General features: G+C 36.7%; 1 protein-coding gene across 11 annotated transcripts in view; it reads left to right on the forward strand.

Moving 5' to 3' along the window:
- The window catches only part of DTNB (dystrobrevin beta), a 114,736-nt gene that overhangs the window by 21,211 nt on the left and 67,624 nt on the right, over positions 1-25,901 (forward strand). For 7 of the 11 annotated variants that reach the window (XR_005557014.1, XM_039346062.1, XM_039346064.1 and 4 more), the window contains exons 2-9: positions 2,911-2,978; positions 3,535-3,615; positions 9,470-9,683; positions 11,683-11,768; positions 12,312-12,466; positions 13,064-13,169; positions 14,191-14,357; positions 19,818-19,942. Coding sequence is in view for 6 of the 11 variants with exons in the window: in XM_039346062.1 (XP_039201996.1) it covers positions 2,912-2,978; positions 3,535-3,615; positions 9,470-9,683; positions 11,683-11,768; positions 12,312-12,466; positions 13,064-13,169; positions 14,191-14,357; positions 19,818-19,942 (1,001 nt within the window). In the remaining 5 variants the exon portion in view is untranslated. The remainder of the gene's footprint in view (positions 1-2,910; positions 2,979-3,534; positions 3,616-9,469; positions 9,684-11,682; positions 11,769-12,311; positions 12,467-13,063; positions 13,170-14,190; positions 14,358-19,817; positions 19,943-25,901) is intronic. The other 4 variants (XR_005557016.1, XR_005557015.1, XR_005557018.1 and 1 more) reach the window with 2 other exon arrangements.

Here is a 25,901-nt window from a genome sequence, read left to right on the forward strand (position 1 = left end):
TTAGCCATCAAACCTCAAAAATACACTTTTCCCAAAAGGTTTCCACAATTTTGGCCACTACTGTAGAAATAGTTTATAGTATAGAAAATGAAAGCATGCTTCACTGGACTTCAAAATAATCTCCTGTCCTATTGTACTGCATACTATTCAATATGTTTGGGAGGAGGTTGATTCAACACTGGGGTAAGAAATCCAGTAATCCTATTCACATTTAGGACATGCAGACTATGGTAGCCTTTCATTTAGGTACCCCATCAGCTGATCCTTGAAGTTATAGCACCTCTAATCACAAAGGAAATCATGTCTAATAGCTATCTTTGTAACCTTTCATTTCATGAATTTGCCTATGTATTCGCAATTGTTCCCGTACTATATACTGTGTGAAAAAGCACTTCAATTGTCTTGAATCTTCCACCATTCAACTTCATTTGATGACCTGTATTTCTAATATTTTTTCACAATATGTAATTCAGTTCTTCTAGTACAGGCATGTCAAACTGCCGGCCCACGGGCCGAAACCACACCCACCCCATTGCTGGCAATGGGGGAAAAGTTGCAATATGCCGTGCGATGTCACATGACATCACGAGTTTGACATGCCTGTTCTAATAGAAATTTTAAAAAATAAGATGTTGGAAATTATTTCTATCTGTACATGTGAGGAGAGGGATTTTAGTTATATTGGACAGAAACTGGTTCAGCTTTGTAGATTTCAAATTGTGTTCGGAATAGGCATTGGTTTATAATTGGTAGTGACTGCAACTACTCACTGCTACAGATAGTCCTCATTTAATGGCCATACATTTAGTATCCATTCAAAGTTACAACAGTGCTGAAAAAAAGAATTATGACTGGTCCTCGCACTTACAACCATCACAGTGTCCCAGCAGTCACATGATTGTAATTTGGGCACTTGGCCACCAGTCATGCGATCACCATTTGTGACCTTCCCAGCTGATTTCCAACAAGCAAAGTCAATGTTTTTGACTGCAGCAAAAAAGATAGTAAAATCAGGCAGTTATGTGATGACTCACTTAATGACCACATCATTTAGCAACAGACTTTCCGGTCTCAATTATGGTTGTAACTGGAGGACTACCTGAATTTATTAAAAATGCAATAAGTCCTTTTTTTAAAGCTTCTGTGTGAATAGGAAGGTGAGCTGTTCTAGGGAACCAATTAAAGTTAATATGAATTTTAAAGCAGGCACAATTTTTTTCAGGCTCACAAGGAATTTTTTCTTAGGACATGTTAGACAACTGCTAGCTTAAATCCCGAAAAGCATGCTTGTCTCACATTGCAGTATGATTTCATATTGGAACACATGGAGGATTTGGATTTAGGGATTAAATCAGTGTCTTTGAATTTTTCAAAAATATTGCAAAATAGGCCGTTACCTACAGCTGATGAGCTCCAAGAAGAGCGAAACCTGTTAAAATAGGTCCTGTAGTATTGGCCTTAATGAGCAGTTCTTGGCATGGTCATATCTACCCCTGCCTTTTTTAAATTCTTCACCAATGAGCAAACCAGAAAAATTCTAAACATAGCCTGGAATCAACTATTAGTGCTGGAGTTTATTAGGACTTTACCTGGCATTCCTGTTGATCAGTAATAATAATAATATGGCTGTTCTGAGCATTTTTCTATTTTTCTCCATCGTAGCATCTATTTTTCTGCATCATGCTTTCCTGTTTTGATGTACAACACATTTTTCCTGATTTATAATCTTACAAGAGAAATGAGATGACAAACGTTAAATGATATTTTTAGAATTTAACATTCCAAAAACATAACTGGCATATCTGAGAAGAACCTGGACAGATACCGCTGGTTCGGAATAACTGTTCAGGTAGTCCTTAAGTTTACAACAGCCATTTATTTGGACCACAGCATTCAAAGTTACAACAGCATTGAAAAAGATGACTTACAACCAGTCCTTTCACCAATCATCATTGCAACATCTGTGATCAAAATTTGAGTGCTTGGCCACCAACATGCATTCACAACTGTTGCAGCCTTTCGGGTCATGTGATTGCCGTTTGCTTCTGACAAGCAAAGTCAATGAGGAACTGGGATTCCCTTAATGATTGCATGATTCACTTAACGGCAGTGATTCTCTTAACGACATTGGCAAACAAAGGTCCTAAAATAGGGCATGGCTCACTTAACTGCCTTGCCTGTTAACTGCCTGTTCCCAGTTGTGGTTGTAAGTTGAGGCCTACTTGCAGTATGTATGTATGTATGTATGTATGTATGTATAAATAAATAAAGTTACTAGTGATTTTGAATTCCTGGTTTGTTTGTTTTTATAAAAATCAATGTGATAGTAAAAAAAAGTTCTTAACTATACTTAAGGAATATCATGTAACTCCTTAATCTTGATAAACTCATTTCTTAAACTGATTTAATAATGAAGCCAATAGGCTTCATTATTAAAACGACCAACCATCTGTTCATAGCCACAAGATATTTTTTTCAAAACTACCCTCACCATGAAAATTATAATTGCACTATTGGGGGCTTTATTTAATAGACATAGAAAGAAAAGCTTGTGCTCTAATGCAGTGTAGGAAGAAGCACATATTTCCCCTTTTGAATCTCCCAACCCAACAGTATATTAACTGTTCTTCTAGCTTATTTGCTGGTGGTTGCGGTAGAAAGTTAATTATTATGGATCTTTATTAAAACAGAGGTGTGGAAATGTCTTTGAACTTCTGGTATTTGCTTCCTGTTCTGCATAGTTCAGCTCAGTTAATATATAGTAGTCTACATTTCCCAAGTGGCTTCTTTTGGTTGTTTATTTGGCTGTTTTCTGCCATAACAGATGAATAATGAAAGAGTTTGTGAATTTCTTCTTGGTATCTTAAATTCTCTCCAAACAGCCTGCTAAAATTCTAAATTGGTTTTTAGGATGATTGAAGAAAGTGGAAAGAGGAGAAGGACGATGGCAGAGAAAAGACAGCTCTTCATGGAAATGAGTAAGTAGAAGTCTTAAATGTTTGAAACTTCATTTAAAAATGTGTTGCAGCCTCTTCAAAGAATGTAATCAGATCCTGTTTCTCCTAAAATTATTACATTGAAATAACAGGGTGCTGTTTCTTGAGAGTTTATGCCCTAGCTTCAGTCTTTAAATAAGGGTGGCGACCTTATATTACCTTTTCCCATTCCACATTTATTTCTCGCTCTGATGGTAAATTTGGATTCTAGAATGTACTGTTTCATACTCCTTATGCGATGTCACATAAATGCAAAATATATGCAAAATGCAAAAATGCCATGAATAAATATTCTTTTTAATATGGTAGTTAACCATACATTGGTTACTTTTTATGTGGTGGAAAAATTGAACACACATGAGAGAGGGTGGAATATGATAAAGAATTAGTACAATCCAGATAAAACTTTACAACTCCTTAAGGATTACATTTCTAATGTAGTTGCAGTTGTAGTTGGACATCATAATGTAATTAAAGTCCTCTTTTCATTTTAAAATTGAAATACATGTGGAGAAAGCTCTTTGCTTTTAATTTGTAGGGGCTCAGAATTTTGATGTCATCCGACTGTCAACATATCGGACTGCCTGCAAACTCAGATTTGTGCAAAAAAGATGTAATTGTAAGTAGAAAACATGACTCTGGAGGAAAGATAGAACTTTATAAATTAACAGTTCAAACCAATTTTTCAGTTATGATGAAAAATGTGAACATTTTGAAATGATAATAGAAAACGAAAAAAAATCCTATTCTTTCTGTTTAGTGGAAGAATTTTCTATTACAATGCTTTTCAAGTTTGTGTAGGATTTTCACAAAAACTAATATTATTCTAAACATTTTGATACACTATCACTGGTTTTATACAAAATACTAAATACTAAGCCTGAATTAACAAAACACAATATTTATTTTATATAAATGTGTGTTTATATAATATGTTATGTTCAAGATGCAAGGTATACTTTTTATTTATTTACTCATGTACAGGTATACCTATATCAGGGCTTTTCAACCTTTTCACCCATTGTACCACTTTTAGGATATGGCAATATCTGAGTACCACCAGTCACCTAGCAAGGTGTCAAAAACTTGATGACCCCTCCAAAAGGAAAAAAGTCATGAAGTACAGGTAGTCCTCGACTTACAACAGTTCGCTTAGTGACTGTTCGAAGTTACAGTGGCATTGAAAAAAGTGCCCCCCAAGCCACAGCCAATCAAGACACCTGCCTGCCCACCGGTGGCGCTCTTCCTCCTTTCCGAGGTTTTCATTGTTGTGAGCATTTCTGTTGAGGATTGGCAGTGGGAGTGGGGTGGGAGGTGTTTGGTTTTTATTCCCCCCGTCTGCTGGGTAGTTGCAGCAGGTTTTGGTTACTTCACATGACCCTGGGACATTGTGACATCATAAATGTGAATCAATTGCCAAGCATCTGAATGTAAATCACAAGACCCTGGAGATGCTGCAACATTCCAGCTGATCAGTGCTTCTTCTGGGCTCAGCAGAAGCGCCAGGATCAGCACCGAACTCCAGCTGGAGCCTGGCACGGATCCTGGCACTTCCGCTGAGCCCTGACAGCCCTGAAGCTCCAGCCATCTCTCACTCATTCCCCTCCCCCACTACCACTTTTCTAGAATGGTTGTGTAGCACCTGTCAGGTTCCAATGTACCATAAGTGGTACCCGTACCACTGGTTGAAAAGCCCTGACCTATATACAGGTAGTCCTTATTGACCACTTGTTCAATGACTGTTTGAAGTTGTGATGGCACTGAACAAGTATACTTATGACAAGCCCTTGAAGTTCTAGCCATTGCGGTGCTCCTGCAGTCACCTGATCACAGTTCAGGTGCTCATACTTCCAACAGTTGCAGCACCTTTCCTGCTAGCTTCCTACAAGCAGAATGAATGGGGAAGATGGCGGGGAAGGTTGCAAGTTGCTTGTTAAGTTCCCTACCCTTCCTGCACACCATGTTGCACCCTCCTACCTTGGGCTTTCCTGCACTCACACATACCTACTAGCAATCTCCTTCCCAGCCTTCCTAAGCTCACATGTATCCTACTCCCTCCTTTCTAGGTCTTCCTATGTTGTACACACCCTGCACCCTTCTTCCCTGACCTTTCTGCACTTACACACACCTCACACCTTCTTCTCAGGCTTCTCTATGCTTGCATACACCCCACACTTTCCTTCTTCAGTCTCCCTGCTTTTGCATGCACCCCCCATCCCGCTCCCAGGCCTCCCTTGGCTTGCAGGCACCCCACAGCCTCTTGCCTGGCTTTCCTACATCACATGCACCCCATATCATTAAAAACTCCCCTCCATCAAATCCTCAGTGAGTGCAATAAATATATAATAGCTTAACATGATGGCTTGGTTCAGCCAATGGATAAACAAGCTGAATTTCTACAGTATGATGGACCTGGACTATAAACTACTGATTTCCCTATTTTCCTATTTCTAGCATGTTGTAAACATCCAGTACTTCAGAAATGCTTTCTTAACCTATTGTATTCTTTAATAGATAGAGGTTGTAAATTTCCCTCTTGAAATCCTAACATATTGGCATTTTGTAAGGCTGTTCTCCTAGGCCTTGGGATAAAATGGATGGAGCACTCTGCAGGATGTGTTTTTTAATGTATATGTGTATCTGTTTTGTATACAGTGACCAGTTACCATATTGTTTTGTTTTTGTATTGTGTTTTCATATTTTATTATGTTGTGAGCCACACCTAAATTAAATAGGCTACAAGCTGCATTCATTTTGGGGGAGACCTCCAGAAAATAAGTGGAAACTCCTCACATGTAGGCAGGTTTACATTTTTGGAGTAGCTGAAGGGGTGGTTAATGAAAGTGTCTATTTTAGGACTAACATATTGCTTAGGTGTTCCCTTTCAGAATGCTAAGAAATTATGCCTTTGGTTTTCAGCAGTCATGATCACTAGGGTCAGGCTGAGAAATGAAAACTCGGGCGATATGCAGCGCTGGGAATGCGTTGCAGTACAGTCAGTCCTTGGTTTATGTTTATTTGTTCAGCAACCGTTCAAAATTACAACTATGCTTTTTAAAAAATAGGTATATGATTAGTCCCCAAAGTTCTGGCCCTTGCAGCACCCCTGCAGCCACAATCTGGGTGCTCAGGTCAGCAGCTTGTGATTACAACATTGCAGGGACTATGGTCATGTGGTCACCATTTGATAAGCAAGATCAGTGGGAAAGCTGGCAGGGAAGGTCATAAGTTGCTCCAGTAAGTCGGCCTTACCCGTAGTAGCCTCCATCCACATGCAGCCTCCATCGGCCCCATCTAGGCCCTCCTCTAACTCACATGACCTGCACCAGGCCTCCAGAATCCTTCCCAACCTCTCTCAATTCATTCATGGCCTACATTGGGCCTCCCAAGTGACTCTCACCTTCTCTTGACTCATATGTGACTTGCGCTAGCCCTCCCAAGGCCTATACTGGCCCCCATCCCTCCACAACACTCCCTTACTCCTTTCTTGGGATCCCCGCCCTTCCTGCTTACCAGTCTATGTATCTCATGATTTTGATGACAACCAGGACTGCTGGGATTGCCATCCCTAAGCAATGTGGTCATATGGCATTGCACTTTATGACCGTAGCACTTAGCGAGGGCAATGTCCCAATGTCATTATAACCCAAAGAATAGCAATAGCACTTAGACTTATATACCGCTTCACAGTGCTTTACAGCCCTCTCTAAGCAATTTACACAGTCAGCATATTGCCCCCCAACAATCTGGTTCCTCATTTTACTGACTTCATAAGGATGGAAGACTGAGTTGACCTCCAGCCGGTCAGGATCGAACTGCCGAACTGCTGGCAATCAGCAGTTAGCGGAAGTAGCCTGCAACACTGCATTCTAACTACTGCGCCACCATGGTTCATGCCTGTACAGTTTTCTTTTTTCAAAAAAACGGGAGGGAAGGTGGAGGGGGGAAATGTCTATTCTAGCTGCTGAATCTAGACAGGTGAAAGTGAAAAGAAAGTATATGAGTAATAGTTTTAAATTTCATCTGTGCTATTTACAGAATTTGACAAAAGATCTGGGGTTCATTTCTTTTATACGCTGTTCACAGCAATCAGAATTTAGAAATATTGTCCTAACTTATCACTTGCTTCTGTTCACCTCATCTTGACTTGATTATCAGGCACTGAAAAATGCAAGTGTAACAAAGAGGGGAAAAGATACTTCCATCTTGGTCAGTGTAGATATCCTAAATCTTTCATATGCAATTTAAAGGATTTTTTATATGTTCCACATTGACTGCTATCAAATGATGGTGATGTGGAAGTTAGAGAAAATCCTCAATGTTTATGTACTTGAAAACAAATGTGTCTTATTAACGGTAAGTCCTGTGTCACTGGAGAAAGTTTTGCCATTCATGAAATAGAAGATAGTATTCAATGAGGATTGTGTAGTCTAGTAGTTCTCAAAAGACCTAAAGCCGAATGTGCAATGTACAATTTTGAAGATATGGTGAAAGGCGGGGCAGGGAGAATATGCTAGGAGGAAGTATGTGTGAATGATAATTGCATTATGTGGTACACAGCAAATTCCTGTTACATGTTAAAAATAATGTTGGAAGAAGAGGGTGTATTAATGAATACATAGTAATATAGCATCAAGAAATTGTGGATGATGGTATCAGAGTAATAATATGGGGGTAAAACTTCTCACAATGGAGAACTCATGTTGGCATAGCCAACATGATTGTGTTCACTGAAACAAACAAACAAAATGTTTTCTAAGGTTAATTATTAGCTTTTGGAGCACAGCCTGACAGTTTCATTCATGAAGTCACAAAATTCTAAGGGTCATGGCACCGTGAATTTTAGAATGCTTAGTTTAAGAAGTTAATAGGTAAATATAAGTTATTTTTGTGAAGGAAATCTCTGCAATTTTTATTATTACAACATTCTTTTATAGAATAATTTCTTTTTTAAATATATAGCTAGGATTGTAACAAAGGGTGTATCTATAAGTAGCTATAAAATCATAGAAATATAAGACGCTGTTTAGCCCTGGAGTCCAACTTCTGGCTTACAGCAGGAGTTAATTATTAAAGCATCTTTAACAGATGGTTGTCTGGCCTCTGCTTGAACATGTGAAAAGGAACCATCACCGCCCTGGATAATTGGCACCACTGTCAAGCTGTTTTTATAGTGAGCATGCTTTTTCCTAACATTCAGCCAGAAACTGTCTTCTTGTAATTTAAACCCAGGAACGTGCAAAATTTACTGATTTGATAGTGGAATATTCTGGAGAACTTTCTTCTGGACCATGCCATTCTGGAACATCATGTCTGGGAAACTTCAAATTGCTTCTGATTTCTAGGATTTGCTTCTGGAAGTCACTAAATTATCTAGTATAGTAGATCAGAGAGGGAACAGAATGTTTGGTAGTTGAGTCTTTTTATTTTAAATTAATCAGTTTACTGAGGCATATAGGTTGCTCCAGTCCAACAGCTTACTATCCCTAGTTAATTTATTATTCCATGAAATAATGTTTGGGATAGACCTTGACCATATGTATGACCCTCCTGTATCTCCCTCCCCCCGAGGCTAGACATTTCCAGTTCTTTCCATTTCTTGTAAGTTTCCACTCTATGATTCTCCTATTCTCCTATCCAGTTTCTTTGCATCTTCCTGAAATAGTGGTGCTCAGAAGTGGATAACTACATTAGGTAGCCTCAGACCAATGCAGAATATAATAGTAATATTACTTTCTGTGAATTAGAAACTATACTTCTATTGAGGCATCAAAAAGTCTCATTTTGTCTTTTTGATACAGTAGTTAAGTCACACTGCTAGTTCAGCTATAACTCTGAGATCCTTTTCACACATTTTATTACCAAGGCAGATATACCCCACCCCACCTACTTACCTACCTACTTCCTTCCTTCCTTCCTTCCTTCCTTCCTTCCTTCCTTCCTTCCTTCCTTCCTTCCTTCCTTCCTTCCTTCCTTTCTTTCTTTCTTTCTTTCTTTCTCTCTCTCTTTCTCTCTTTCTTGATTCCTTTCTTACTTGATTCTGATTTTACCTATAATACTTATATCACTTGGGGCTTATATATTTTTGAGTGCCTATTCTGCGTAGAATTTGCTTGCCTAGTACAAATACAGGAAATTTTCCACTTATTGTAAGGTGTGGCAGCAAAATTACATGGAGCTGAACATTTTTCAGTGAGCTCCCCCTCAGGTGAAAGTAACCCCCATGCTCATGGTTATTCAGAAACTTGTTAAGATGTAGCTTTTCTAGATGACTTTTGGAATTCGATTTTGGTCTTAGCCAGACATGGAACCAGAAATTTTGTTCATTGTTTAATGTTATTATTCTTGCTTTTGATTGTTGTACATATTGTATAATCCCTTAATTATTTACTGCTTAGAGTCCATGGATTGAAGCAATATAGAAACCTTATAATTATTTTTGTGTAATATTTGTAATATTTTTGTTTTTCCAGTACATCTTGTGGATATCTGGAATATGATTGAAGCCTTCAGAGATAATGGCCTTAACACATTGGACCATAATACAGAGATCAATGTATCTCGACTAGAAACTATCATTTCCTCCATTTACTATCAACTGAATAAACGCCTTCCATCTACTCACCAGATCAGTGTGGAGCAATCCATCAGCCTTCTCCTCAACTTCATGATAGCAGCATATGATAGGCAAGTGGTTTTGTTTTTGAAGCAATCTATGTTTCTTCTGACCAACAACTATGTAGGTTGGAGTTACCCTGAGGTCTATAGCACCCAAGTTGGAGCCTGGGTCAGTAGAGGCAATCTTAGCTTTTCTAGCTATGGTTTGTTGAATTAGTTGAATAGTCAATAGTCAAAATCAAAGTTTTTAAGACAAGAATTTTCTTATAGGTAGTCCTCGGTTAACAACAGTAGTTGGGACAAAATTTCTGCTGCTAAGTGATATGGTCACATAACTGTGTTGCTTAGTGACAGCAGTTGCAGCACTTCCTAGTTGCTGAACTAAACAGCAACTGAGCCATCCTTAAATGAGGACATCATGTGGTCAATATTTGTGAGCTTCTGGCTTCCCCATTGATTTTGCTTGTGAGAAGCTGGCAAAAAAGGTTGCAGATGGTGATCAAGTGACCTCTGGGATGCTGCAACAGCCAGAACTTCAAGAACTGGTCATAAGTACTACTCGGTCAACCCCATTGTAAATTTGGTCATTGAACAAGTGGTCATTAAGCAAGGATCACCTGTATTTTTCTTTTTTCTTTTCCCTTGTGTGTCTTTTAGATTGTAATAGTGGGAGTGGTAACTGCTTTGCTTTTCCTTGACTGTAAACTATAGTAAATACTATGCTTTCTTTATTCAGATGCCTTCTATTTAAGATATCAAATTATGTATGTACTTGGTAGCCAAAACTTTTTTTCCTATTAGTCATTGCCTGATGAGGGTGCCTTTCTTTTTTCACTGAGCAGCTGGCAATCTTTCCTCCCACATAAGGGAGAAGACTTAGTAGAGCAAATGGCATTGTTCTGTAGAAGTTATATGGTTTTTTTAAAAGGAAAATTAAATATCCTCACTTCCCTAAGAAATATTATTGTAAGCATCTGTTTTGAAACCTGGGTTAAAAATGCCAGGAAATTATACTTTTTTCCTGATCTTTGTTCCTAGTCTGCAAATGCCAGTTTGCAGACAGACTTTTGAATTTTCACTTGTTGCTCTAGCTTCCAGATGATAAAAGAGAACAGATCTGTGCCAAGCTGTGAACAACTGAAGGAAGTAAAAACCAGTTTATTTACAAAGCAAACTTGCTTAAAATAAATTTGTAGTTAGTATGAAGCAGAATAGGAATTTATTGACTGGGAATTATTTGAAAGGATTCATTTGCAGGGTGAGGAATGGAAGCTAATGCTTCAAAATTTAGCAGCTATATTTAATTCAAGAAAGAAGGGAGAAGCAAAAGAGATTGGTTGGATTGAGCCATCACATTTGGTCAGTTTGTTTTAGCCATAAATAACTACTGAATAAGCCCATCAGAATATGAAAACAGACTTATCCAAAAACTTCTTATAAGCTTTTTTGTTAATATGATGTATAACAATCTGAACATACTATTACAACTCTTACATACTAAGATCTCATCTATAGTCTCTTGGTTTATCAGAGATATAAGAAGTACCATGCTTATAATATTTAAATTGTCACTGATTGCACATGTGCTCTTTTGATAGAGATACTGATATAGAAAATGACAATATTGGTGAGGCAACTGATAGCTTCCCAAATCTACACACATCCAGCTAAGTGAAACTGTGTATATAGCTTGGGATACTGGGGCAGTTGAGAACTACAAACAGAATCTACCACAGAACTAACACAAAAAACTCTGTAGAATTAAAATCCCATAAAAATTATTGTAAAAGCAGAATTCTTTTTTCAGATAGAGCATATGTGCATTTTAGGCATCTGGCCTTTATTAACAATCCCAGAAACTGTGTTGTATAATAGATGATCCGGATTCCTCTTCAGTTCAGTTAGATTTCTTTCCCCATAATACTTTTTTTCCTAGCAGAAAAGTAACTTTTTGGATGAATATTGTTACATGTTGAATAAAATGGTAGGTGTCCATAAATCACATGCTTTCTTACTCCAGCAGTAATTTAAAATTTCTTATGTAGTAAGTATGGTTTATCTTTTACAGTGAAGGTCATGGGAAATTGACAGTATTTTCCGTAAAGGCAATGTTGGCAACTATGTGTGGTGGAAAAATTCTGGATAAGTTAAGATGTGAGTATTTTGAACATTTTGAGCTAATAATCTATTATTAAAATTTTATGGTCAAGCACCAACTTTGTGACATTTAAAATGCTTACTTTCGTCATCGCTTTTTTGCTGTGGGAGAGAATGAGATTATATAACATTATAGCAATAGTAATAGCACTTAGACTTACATACCGCTTTATAGTGCTTTACACTCCTTTCTAAGCATTTTACAGAGTCAGCATATTGCCCCCAACAATCTGGGTCCTCATTTTACTGACCTCGGAAGGATGGAAGGTTGAATCAACCTTGATCCAGTCAGGATCAAACTCCTGGCAGTGAGCAGAGTTAGCCTGCAATACTGCATTCTAACCACTGTGCCATCACAACTGCTATTATTATTATCCTTTACTTTTTTCTTTTATTAAGGGAATATACTTATTTGCAAAATAGTAAGATTTTACAACAAATGAACTGCCTGCTCAGTGCTAGAGTTTAAATATTAAATATTTTTGTAACATATTTTCATATTTGCCACATTTTCATATTTGCCTTTGATTTGTATTTTAGATAGTTTTTCTCAAATGTCAGATTCCAATGGATTGATGATATTTTCAAAATTTGACCAGTTTCTAAGAGAAGTTCTGAAACTTCCTACAGCTGTTTTTGAAGGGCCTTCGTTTGGATACACAGAAAACTCTGTGCGAACATGTTTTCCTCAGCAGGTAAGCTTCATGTGAGAAAATACACAGGGCTTTAAATGCTGACTTATATTCAGTGTCCTCCAAATTAATCTCAAAAGAGGAGTCTATGAAAGACTAATTCCTTTTTTAGTTTTCTAGAAAAAAACAAAAGCTCCCTGGTCTGTAGGGTGAGTATATTCATTCATTCGTTCATTCTTCCTAAAATAAACACACATTTCTAAAATTTATTTTACAGAAGCACATAGAGGACGATAGTGTCGCTTTGCCTTCTAATTAAATTATAATGCAAATAACCTATTTTATAGATTTATTGTAACTGTAACAAGAAAATAAATGTTAGTATATTGAGACTAAAAGCCTATCTAGTAAAAAAACAAAATTAAATCAGAAATTCTTTATTTTTAAATTAGTGGAGCTTGGTGAGAGAAGGATGTGTTTAGCAATGTATTTAACTTTCCCATAAAACTCAAAAACACATAACCTTAATTCAGCTGTATTGTGTGCTTTATGGTTTATTACAAGTATTCTTCTGTACTGGGTAAAGTTTTTTTTACTCACTTATTAGTGTAATTCTGCTTGGCTTTCTTCTGAACTTTTGTTTGTTTGTTTATTTTGCAGAAAAAAGTAATGTTAAACATGTTTTTAGACACCTTAATGGCTGACCCTCCACCCCAGTGCCTTGTGTGGCTACCTCTGATGCATAGACTTGCCCATGTTGAAAATGGTATGTGGCATATACTCCTGAATTGTTCTTTACATATATGAGGTTTGTGTTTCCAAAGTTCACTGAATTATGTATTGCAACCTGGCAAACATGGAATGCGCAATGGAATGATATGCGTGTCTGATCATTCGCTGAACTTATTCATATGGAATCTCAATATTTAAGTCTTCTCTAGCATTCATTATTGAGTTTTGCTTTAGTAAGAAATAAAAAAAACTCTTGTTGAATCAAATCTAGGCCCAATCTAATCCAGCATTCTACTTCTCAATATCTAGTCATTATTTCTGAGAAGCTGAAATATAAACTATGAGCTGACTTATTCTCCTCGACAACTGATAGGCAACAGCATACTGCTTATAGTCTTGGAAGTAGCGTGCAGCTCTCATTGGTGTTAGCTAATTATAACTTTACATTCCATGAATTTGTCTAATTTCTTTTTAAATCTTCTATAGGGTACAAACTATGCTTTAAATGACCCATTCTTGTATCTGATGCCTTCCTTAGTAATGGTGACACGGACAAGTTCATTTAAATATTATCTTTCTTGATCTGCAGTAAGATTAATTCTCATAATTCCCCTCTTGATTTTCTAAGTCAAATTTGGTTATTATTTTTAGGAGGGCTCACTACAGTGTAGCAATTAAAGGCATAGGAGATATGAGCTGGAGGATCCCCTCCCTCCATTCAAAACTTGGATTGGCCTTGTTCCTTTCCTCCGATAAGCTTAGAGAGTGGTCAGTGTACCTTAGTCTCTGTCCAATATTTCATAGCTATTAAACTCTTCACTTGGTAGTATTTCAGTGTACGTGTGTTATGGTTTGACTTATTATCTAAAACCAGAAAAGAGGAAGGCGAGAACTAGAAGATTGTAGACAATATATGACTCCTATTTAAAGTACAGTATGTAGAATTCTCTGAGCACTAGACTTATTGAGGGCCTTTTATCCAGCTTAGGATGAAGAGACCTGCTTTTCCTGACACAGTTCTTACTATTTCTTTTTTTTCTTTTATCTCCTTCAAGTCTTCCATCCTGTGGAATGTTCTTACTGCCGGTGTGAGAGCATGATGGGCTTCCGATACCGATGCCAGCAGTGCCACAACTATCAGCTCTGTCAAAACTGTTTTTGGCGTGGCCATGCAAATGGCCCTCACAGCAACCAGCATCAGATGAAAGAGCATTCCTCTTGGGTAATCACTCTCTAATGTACTCTTTTCTCTAGTGGCAGGTCTGGTGCCTTTCTAGTACATGAGCGACAAAGCAAGAAACATTCCACAATCTGCAGCCATAATGGAGAAAATGATGGACAGACCAAACAACATACTTTTTAGTCCCATTGGTCCTTTGATTAAAATAGAAAGCCCCACAACTTCCCTGAGGCTTGAACAATGCAGTAAAAATGTGTGCGGAATTACAATTCTGATGCACTCTGAACAGGTTGCCTTTATGGTCTATTTAGAGGCTACTTGTCTGAGTTGTTTCTATAACATAGATAAGGATGGGTCTTTTTATTAGTATGCTATAACACTTGTGACCAGGGATGGCTTCTAAGGTGACAGGTATGTTAGGTTTGGCTATAGGAACAAGCTGGTTATCTTTTGGTTGCTTTGCTGCTCAGCTGGATCCCGCTCTGGTTCCTAGATCCGGTCTCTGGGCTGGTGTCTCCTTGCCTTATGATGCTGGATGATTTCAGTCTCCATGCCTTGGGCCCTGGTCAGAGAAAACTTAAGAATTCATAGCTGTTGTAGCAAGTATAGTCTTAGCACATGTAATATGTAACCCATCACATCCTATTGTCATAAATTAGACCTTGTGTTTGCTTTGGAGCAGTTAAATTATAATCCTATTAGAGAGTATTACTGCATTAAGGAAATTAAGGAAGGGAACATCTCAAAAAAGTTTTATAATAGGAAGCTAATTTAACCTTTTGAGCATTATTATCAATAATTTTACCATAATTAATAGAGCTAGATAATTTTATGCCCAATAGTCAATTTAGGGAATTTATGGAGCGGCGCAATGACCTAGAGGTGAAGACGTTCATTTCCTATTCAGAAAGTTGAGAATTCAGTCCTAGCCAATGGCAGATCTTTATCAGGGCGCAAAGAAAAAATATCTACTTCGAACTCCGTATAGGCATCAGGAAGGGCATATGGCCAGTAAACACTCAGCTCCATTCAGTCGCCCTAACTCCACCTCGAAAAAGGGATCATAGGATTGTAAAAAGAAAAAAGAATTTAATTTAGGGAATTTATAAATAACTAATTTGGGGAATAAAGGCTGCATTTTATAGACATAACATTGAATATAGTGTTCAATAGTTAATTTGGGAAATTTATAAAATGGTATATTTTTATACATACTATATTTTAGGATTATCTGTGCACTACCTTAGTCTGACCAGGAGTATGTTTACAGTGGGATGCTCAGCCTCTTTCTCCAAATCCCAATCTACCCCTTCACTATTTCCATCCTAGTTGTGCAGAAGTTTCATTGGAAGAGATGACTGATGATTTATTACACTTTAATGACAACCTTCTCTAATGCATGTTCCATGGATTTGTCTAGTAGAATTAATTCAGCATTTTAAGAGAGAAAATATTTTCTTCGGCATCAATGACTTTTGAAGCTGGCAGGGAATGGTTGGGAGGCTATAAATGCCTCTGGAGAGACTGAATTTTCTGTTTATTTAATAAAATTACTTACTGGCAAGTGAGATACCTTCCTCATAAAACTGTTAGTAAAAATAGCTTAACCTGGATCTGAAAAAATGAGTTCAACAATATGCTGATGGTCAGTATTTTCTCGGCAAAGGATTTGAGAGAATGCCAGGTGATGGATTCAGTTATTCATAGTAAAAGCTGAGTTTTGTGATCCATTTCATTTAGGCTTCAGATCTATATTTAATTATACAAATTGTTATATGATTTTTGCAGAGAGATGGCAGGTAACTGAGAAACATACTGTTAATTTTCTTGGATTGCTCAATGGCTTTTGCTACTAAACATTACCTTCTTTTCTGGCTAAGCTGTTTGAACTGTATCTGGAAGCATCAATTGATAGTTGTGCTAATTCTACTTTATTAACCATCCTGATTATATTATCAGGATCTTAATATTAAGGGGGCATTTTCCTTCTAGGGTTAAATGAATCATACAGTACTAATAGGGAGGGCAGCAAGACAATTAAGGGAGAAAACATGGCCAGCACAGAAGAAAGAGAAGGAGAATATATAAGAAAAAGACTCAAAGTAACTTTACCTTAATTTCATTAGGTTATGTAAAAGAATTATTTTAATAAGCTTTCTATATTCTGTTGTATTACCCTACTAACAATACAGTAATGGACTTTTCAGAAATCAAAGCAGTTCTTGTTGCTGTAGTTTGTCAACTTTGACAGATATTGTTATACGCATTTGTGTTTGCATGTGTATATGTGGATTTATCCATAGTAAGGATGATGTGCATTCATAATCATAGCCATGAGCAATGGTTGCTATATTGCATAAACAACTCTGGTTATTGGCTATGAAAAATAATTTCCTTCTTATAATGACTTCTTGTATATAGATTGGCCTGGCAATTACATGTTCTCTTGTTTAAAGTTAAATGGACTTTATTTCATTTCAGTGCACTTACTGGTATAAGTAGAATTACAACATAATGCCTATCCAGTAGTCACTTATTTTCCCTGTATGTTCTAAATATTTCACCACATAATAAATAACTACTTGGGCTATGATCCAGAATGTCCACTTCCCTTTGTAATTAGGTGAGACAAAGCTTTCTATGCTCATACAATGGCAGAACTCTGGTCATTAATACTTTAAGCTTTCTTGTGCTTACTATGAAATATTTTAGGCGTGCCTGAATTTATGTATGCAAGAAAAAGGCAAAGTGTTTTCAGCATTATTTCTATGGCCATTTATAGTTTAAAATTTGTTGGTATGTGATGCAAAATTGAAATATTCCAACTAAGTCTTGCTCTTCAGATATATCTGATTTATCATATTTATCATATATCATTTATCATATGAACTCTTTTTAATATCTATTTTTATTTAAAATCAAATGAGAGATAAATTGTTTTCACCTTAGTTACAAATGTAATATAGTACACCGTAAGCAGTTATTCTGTTACATGACTTGAATATCTTTAGTTTAACAGGTCATGATATGAAAGTAACTTTAAGAATTTGCTTTTTTCTTTCTTTCCATTCTGTTGGAGATCCTGAGAGCACTAAATAGTGCGATAAAAATACTTTCCATAAATAAATAAATGGTGAGAACCTGATTGTGCAGTTCAGTAGTTCAAATGTAACACTGGAATTGAATATAATTTCAAAATGAACATTATATGAAAATTCTGAAGACAAGTGTAAATACAACTAATGTCAAATACAACAAATATAAAAGGCAGTTAGTGGCAAATATATTTTCAAACAAAAAATAAGGGAGTTAACCTGATTTCTGTAGTTCACATATGAAATCCTGTTTTAACAAGTGGCAGAAACAACCACCATCAGTTATTGTTATGACATTAGAGTCTCAAAGTGTTCATTTTTTTATAAAACTTTTGAGTAGAAGAAATGCAGATTTCTTTTTAAAAGAACATCAGCAAAATTAAGACATTGTGGTATACACGATAGAGCTGATTTGTTAAACATCTTGAACAAACATGTTGATATTGCTAACATTGTCCGTTGCAAAGACCTTCAAATTGGCTTTAAAAAGTACATAGACTAGAGAAATTAGCCAGAATGTGATTGTGTATATTTTTTTAATCAAAGTGCTTTTCAGACTCAAAAGATACACGGATTAATTAACAGATCTCTGCTGGTTATCCAGGGTAAAACATCTATTGCCTTTTGGTTTCATCTATGTTAGTTTATTTCTCTACAAGTAGTAAGATTTCTGTAGTATGTTTTAAACAAGGTTTTTAAAAAAGATTTTTGGCAAATTCAAGATATGTGGACTTCAACTGCTGGAATTCCCCAGCCAGCATCTCCCATTTCCCCACTTATAAAAAGACTTTATGCTGATATACCACCTCTAGCTGGGTTATATTCATTCAAGTGTATCTCCTTTCTGTTTTAATTGTTGCAGGTTATTACACAATGTTGTTTTTGAAAATAGTCTAGAGACTGGCAAATCCAGCATAGTGGACCAGATACTATGCCATTAATTGGCATTAATGGCATAGTATCAGCCAGTTCATGTTGCCATATTTTATACTGCATGTTGACAGGGTTTATTCTGCACCCCTTCCACTAATATGAAAGCCGTTTTATGTGTTGTATTTATGCTAACAGTTTGAAGAAATATTGCAAGTAGAAACTATATAAATGCTTAAAGTGTCCACTTCTCTCTTTTTTAAAGGAATGAGTGGAAATCCATCAATTTGTTTCAGTGAGGAAAGAATGTATACAAATCTGTTAAAGACACTTTTACATTATAGCATATCTTGCTGTGGTATATTTAAGCTCCATTTTCCTGTCTTATCCTTATAAAATATTCACATATTCTTAAATCCTAAACATTGCCTTAGAATTGAGTACAGTACTGTAGATTTATACTTCTGAACTCAATGATCTTTCACACTGAGACAAGAATAACTATTTTTTAAAAGAAAGGTGGTTTATCATATTTTGTACAATGATTCCATGTGTCACTGCATGCATTTCTGGTTTCTCCTTTTTCCAGAAAGTACTTTTTCAGTCAGAAAAGAAAATTGACTTCTTAATTACGTTGCTAAAATGAATCTGTGGAAACAAAATACTGGCTTTCCTGATTATGTTCCACTCTTCAAAGTTAAGAGCACACTACTTCTCCATGTTAGTCCTTGAAAATAATTTACCTTGTTTGCAATATAGAGGGGCTGATTATCCTGCATGGCAGAAGATCAGACAGAAAGTTAAACTAGTTTCTGTTCATTAGCAGAAGAGAATCTGCCAGCTGTATTAATTGTGCTGGAAATACTATATTACCACCTGCTGTCCAGGTTAACCATCCCCTTTCCTGACTTCTGGAACACCAATGCCCTGAGATCTGGAAATCTTTAAAAATATGTCTGTTTTCCTGGGATGTGGGTGTCAGGAGGTTAATGAGGCCTGTGATGCAAGTGCTATTGTTGTGACTACTGTTGTCCTCAGCTGCGACTAGATGTATATTTATTGTTACTGTTTTTCTATTTTTTTTAAGTATCTTTGCCACCCAGAGTTGCTGAAGTTGTGAGGTGGGCAGCCATATAAAGCAATTACAATAAATAATAAGTAAATCCCTCTCAGACATGTCCCATTTCTCAAGAAAGACTCTAGTGCAAGGTATTGGTAAGCAAATTTGGACATGAGAAATAAGAAAGGAGAGAGGGAGGTAATCTTCTGTTTATCCTGCAAAGTAATCACAGGCTACAAATTCTTGTTCTGTGGGCAGTATACTATTCACAAGGCTATAATGTTGAGGAGAGAGCATAAGCTATGGACCTCTTTTAGGGAACCCAGTTGTGTCTCCAAGGCTATGGCTATGGTTTGAGCACTGAGAGTTGTTTCTTTTGAGGTTCAATTGCAGCTCTTATCTAGTTTGCTGCACAGATTGATCTGCTATGTTAATACTAGTCTCTATGTTTAATTCTTTCTAAAAAAAAAAAAACAGAAATCGCCTGCCAAGAAGCTGAGCCATGCCATTAGTAAATCTCTTGGTTGTGTACCCACTAGAGATCCTCCTCACCCTGTATATCCGGAACAGCCAGAGAAGCCCCTTGACCTTGCCCATATAGTGTGAGTATATATCTTCATTTAAATATGATTTGTTCTGTTCGGTTTGATTGCTTTCTTGTTGGTCAGGTGGTGTTCTCTGAGTCTTCCCCCCCCCCTTTGATATACATGGTGCTTGTGTTCGGGAGAGGTCTAAAAATGAATTAAGCTTTAGGGTTTTTAGAAGAAAAGTATAATTAAGATTTGAGCATACTGAAGCTTCAGCAGTTGGTTTAATGAACCTTCCAATACTGATTATCAATTTGAGACGATTAGTTCTGTTTCAAATATTCATATTATCTTAGGACTTGACTCTAATTTATTACAGGTAGTCCTCGACCACAACTGGGCCCAAAATTTATGTTGCTAAGCAAGCCAGATCTTAAGTGAGTCATTCCCCAATTTATGACCTTTTTGCTACGGTTGTTAAGCAAATCACTGCAGTTGTTTAGTGAATCGTATGGTCATTAAGCGAATCTGGCTTTCCTCATTTATTTTGCTTGTCAGAAGTTGGCTGGGAAGGTCACAAATGGTGATCACATGACCCTGGGATGCTGCAACTATTGTAAATATATGCTGGTTGCCAAGCAACTGAATTCTGATCACGTGACTGTGGGGATGCTTCAATGATTGTATGTGTTGAGAACCAATCATAAGTCATTTTTTCAGTGCCATTATAATTTTGAATGGTCACTAAATGAAAGGTTGTTAGTCGAGGACTACCTGTAGTTGGTTACATTTAGAATTTTAATTATATATTTCTTTTTCTGTAGCCAGCATTTGCAAGATTATGTCTCCCAAAACCACTTCCTAGGTACTAGAAGAATGAGAATATTATGATGTCTTCCTCATTGGCATCTCTTTTTCCAATGGTCACTGAGTGAGCAAAACAAGAACTATGGACCTATTGCTAAGGGCATTACATAAATGAACACTGTTTAATCTTCACAGCTATGTGCCTGAGGGAGAACCAGTACAGAATTAGAATCCAAAACAGCCATCTAAATCAGGCCAAAAGTCCAGTTCAGATCTAAATCAGGCCAAAAGTCCAGTTCAGAGTCTTGTTCATATGTAGCCAACCACATGCCAGTGAGAATCCTAAGGAGCACAGAGATGCAGTAGCATTTGCCGTTTATTCTCCCCAACATAATCCATTGAGGGGCTTTCTGCCTCAGGCACTGAAAGTAACGTATTTATACTGAATTATGACAAGTATTGATAATTTTATTCTACATGAAGTTTCCTTAATCCCTTTAATGCTATCCGGATTAGTGAATCTTGCTATACTTCGTGATTAATTTTATAGTTAAACAAATCAGTTTGACAAACATTCTTCTATCTATACCAAAACCCTAGTTTCATAATCCATTTAATATCTATTTACAATATGACCATGCTTAGTTATATGCTAAAGTAAATAATAAAATCCCAAATATGTAACATTTCCTTTTTGAAGATTTATTCCAGACCTTTCATCTGCTTGACTGGCACACAACACAAAGTTGTGCAAAGGCCTTCCTAGCCACGATGGCCACATGCCCAAGCAAAAGTTACTAGTCTAGGAAGACCACCGAGATATGCGCTGAGTATATTTAGGGCAATGCAACTCCATCCAGTACCACAAAAGCATAGAAACTGATGGTAAAAAAAGACCTAGTGGTCCATCAAATCTGCCCTTTGAATTTTTTTTGTTTTCTTTTTAATTAATTTTTATTGTTATTGTTATTTTTTATTTATTTTATTTTATTATTTTTTAACTTTTGTTGGATGATGGGCATGCGTTTATCCCAAGCATGTTTAAACTCAGTTATTGATGATTGACCCACTACCTCCACTGGAAGTTAGTTCTAAACTTCCACTACTCCTTCTGTAAACTAATACTTTCTAACATTAGTTTGAATTTCCCTCCTCTCAGTTGAGGTTATGCTCCTGTGTTCTTGAGTTTTGCTTAATATTGAAAATATTGCCGTCCTTATTTACACCCTTAATATATTTAAACATTCAATCATATACCAGTGATGGTATTGTCCACAAATCAGCAGGCTCGAAAAAACCATAGGCATTCAGTCTGGACAGGGTTCAGTTAAAACTTGTTATTCCTCATCCAGATCCTCATAGCCTCCAACCACCAAGATAAGTCATCCACAGCATTAGTTAACTCTCCAGAGGAAAAGATGTGTAATTGAGTATCATCAAGTGTATTCATGATACCTCCTCCCATGGCAACAGATGAGCTAACCTAGCAACTTCATGTAGATGTTAAACAGGAGACAAATAGCAGGCGTGTAAGGACCTACCTCATCTAAGCCTCCCAAGAAAACAGAACTCTTGAAACAAGCATTGTCTCAAAAAACCTTTTATTAGGGGCTAGTGATAGCAGGGAAAACAAGGCGAAGTCTGGGGAAAAACCCGCGCAAGCAGTATATTAAAAGCAATATCATCACTCCTCCCCCCAGGGTCCATTTGAATTCCAGCCAATCCACAGGTGGCATAGTATTTTGGTAATTGGCTCCATTGGCACACTCTTCAAGGTCTCTCTTGCTTTCATTTTCTTCTGGCTCCAAGTGCAAACCATCTAGATAAGGGTGATGCATACCTTCTCCTGGGGGAAGGACACAGTGGCAAGACAATGCAAAGCATCTAATATCATTTTATACCACCTTATTAATTTTATCTGGAACAGAAGTTAAGCTAATCACTCAGCAGCTTTCTAGATCACTTCTATATTTTAAAAAATTGTATTTTCTGTTTTTGACTCTGAATGAGGTAAGAGTCTCCCAGACAATAAATTCTGGGTGCAGTTAAAGGTACTGTCGTAATCTATAAAACCTTATATAGCACAGGGCCAGTCTGTTTGCAGACCACCAGGATGGGCAGACTCTCTAGGTCTCTTCTCTAAAGCAGTGCCATCTAGTGGAACCCATGAAGCATATGATCTCTATTGTAACACCTCGCCTATGGAATAGCATTTCTTTGGGATCTGGACAGTCCCAACCATGGTAGCCTTCCCAAAAAGCTGATTTTTCCTCAAGCTCTGCAGAGTTAAATATGTGTCTTTTAATTGGGTTATAATTCTACTGTTATACAGCCAGACTATAGGGCTTTGGTGTAATATTGTTATACAGCATTATTTCTAGTTTTATATTTTGTATTGTGAGCCACCCAGAGTGATCAGATTGAGATGAGGCACTATATAAATTCTATAAACAAGGAAAGAAATCATATCTTCTTTCCAGTTGTTTGACAGAGAGCCTAATGCTAAGGAAATATAACTTTTATCTCCAGAAATTCAGCATTTTCCCGTCTCAGTTTTTAAGAGCACTAAATGATATCTCCATGGAAATGATTTGTCTGTTTTTTATTTATCAGTATCTAGAACATCTATTGTCACTGTGTGCCTCAGTTTGTATGTTCCTAAAGAACATAGGCAGACATTAATAGTTTCCCACTGTCTTCTATGAATAGTTTAAATTTGTTGTCTTTTGATCTGTGGTGCATTTTGTTCTATTTAGGAAAAAAAATCCAGTTCCAAAATGACAGTTTTCTGCAGTAATTTCCCTTTCACTGATTAATTACATTGATGATTCTTGGAATCGATAAACATTTTCTGACTTGCAATATATACAGTAGATAAATAGATAACCTTTATTGTCATTTTTTTATTGTGAGCACAACGGCGCACATCAAAAATGAAATTTAGTTGCCTGCTCATTTATTCATTTATAATGATTTTCCCATTCAACTCCCCCATTTTTTTTTTACAAATCTCTTCAATTTGATAATGAATGAGTTTGCAACCTTCATTAGATAAAGTATCTCAAGTGCCTGAAACTATATTGTTTAACATACAAGGAAATCACTCATGACTTGGACAAAAATAGGAATGTTTTGAAGAGAAACTATGTATTATGGTAGAAACTAAACAGCATTGCGTTTTCTCAGGCTGAACTTGATGGCATGATGGCTGAACTCTCTGCTTAAGTTTCTTACTTAGATTTGCCTCTGTAAAAGGAAGCATAAAATATACAGTTTACTAAGCAGCATGTTTGTGAGCACTTGGATAATTATCCAATTAACAAAGTCAGAAGGGCTTGGCACAAGCAAATCATGCTAGATAAACTGTGTTTCTTTAACAGTAGCTTAATAAATTAGGGGAATACCAGTACGGTATATCTGGAACTACACAATGGCTTATGAAATTTTCAATAAGATGGTAAAATATGAGCTAACTAATATGTCAATTAAATCGACTCATGGTTGGTTGAATAAATGTGCCCAAAACAAGGTTATTTAACGAATTTACTTCAGCCTGAATGGAAATATCAAATGTGATGCTATGGGATTCTTTCCTGAGCCCTATGCTGTTATAACATTTTTATCAATGACTTGAATGAAGGAGTTGAGAAGACAGTTTCAAATTTGGAGATGATATCAAACCAGAGGGAACAGCTAATACTACAGATGAATGAGAGAAGATTGAAAAAAGAAAGATCTAGACAACCTTGAACAGTAGGCTGAAATTAATATAATGGAATCAAATACAAATAAATGTAAAGTTCTGCATCTGGGTAGCAGAAAAGAAAGTCATAAACTTAGAATGGTAAGGACCAGGTTTGGCAGCAATACATGTGGAAGATATCTGAGTGTCCTTCTTGGATACAAGTTAATCATGAGCCATCAATACAATGAAACTTTTTAAAGCACTCTTGGAACACATTAACAGGAGAATAGAATCCTTATCACGGGAAAAATTGTTCCATCAATGTTCTTTTGACCAGTCCCATTTGGAGTTTTGTGTCCAGTTTTGGCCACCCCTGTTCAAAAAGGACAATGAAAAATTGGAGCAAATTCAGAAGAGGCTGCCAAGTTCGTGATGGATATGGAAACTAACATCTGTGGGGAAGCATTAAAAAGTATTGACATGTTTAGCCTCCAGAAAAAGATGACTGAAGGGAGATAGCAGTCTTCAGATACCTGAAGAGCTGTTACCCAGAAGAAAGAGTAGAATTATTCTCAGTTGCTTCTGAAAGCAAGACTGGATGCAGTGGGTTAAAATTACAATGAAGGAGGTTCAAGCTAAAGATCAGGAAATTTATAGATCAGACACCTGGCTGTATGAACTATTAGCTAGTAGAACTACAGGTAGTCCTTGACTTACAATCACAATTGAGCCCAAAATTTATGCTGTTAAGCTAAACAGTTATTAAGTAAATTTTGCCTCATTTTATGATCTTTCTTGCCACAGTTGTTAAGTGAATCACTGCAGTTATTAAGTTAGTAAAACTGTTGTAAAGTGAATCTGGCTTCCCCATTGACTTTGCTTGTAAGAAAGTTGCAAAAGGGAATTACATGACCCCAGGATACTGCAGCTGTCATAAATATGAGTCAGTTGCCAAGTATCTGAATTTTGATCACGTGACTATGGGATGCTGCAACGGACATAAGTGTGAAAAATGGTAATAAGTCATTTTTTTTCAGTACTGTTGTAACTTTGAATGGTCACCAAATGAACTGTTGTAAGTCGAGGACGACCTGCTGATAGCAAGCAAAGATTTTACTGTACACATGTGCTAATATCTGCACTTGCTTATGATCCTGTGAAAATGAGCAGAGAGACAAGTTGGCACTGAGGTCACTTAGCAATTATTATAGATCTCTGTACTTGTAGAGGGCATAAGGGAATGGCCTTGAAGGTCAGCAGAATCTTTTTTAATTTTTAATGTTTATTTATTTAATAAGGCTGCCCAACTCCATCATGACTCTGGGTAGCATACAACAATAAAATCATAAATAAAAAATACGAATAAAAACAGAGGCATAAAGGAAAAGTCCTAATCAATCATTCTAAAAATAACACAGCTCGCAAGACTTGCAGGCCAATCGTAACCCGAGGCCTGCAGGAAGTGCCACCCTTAAGATTTGTTTTGAACATGTCTGCTTTCCATCCTTCCGAGATCAGTAAAATGAGGGTCCAGATTGTTAG

The sequence above is a fragment of the Crotalus tigris genome, unplaced genomic scaffold, assembly GCF_016545835.1.
Source record: "Crotalus tigris isolate CLP2741 ecotype Arizona unplaced genomic scaffold, ASM1654583v1 scf7180000017987.690289119674:8195010, whole genome shotgun sequence".
Taxonomy (NCBI): domain Eukaryota; kingdom Metazoa; phylum Chordata; class Lepidosauria; order Squamata; family Viperidae; genus Crotalus; species Crotalus tigris.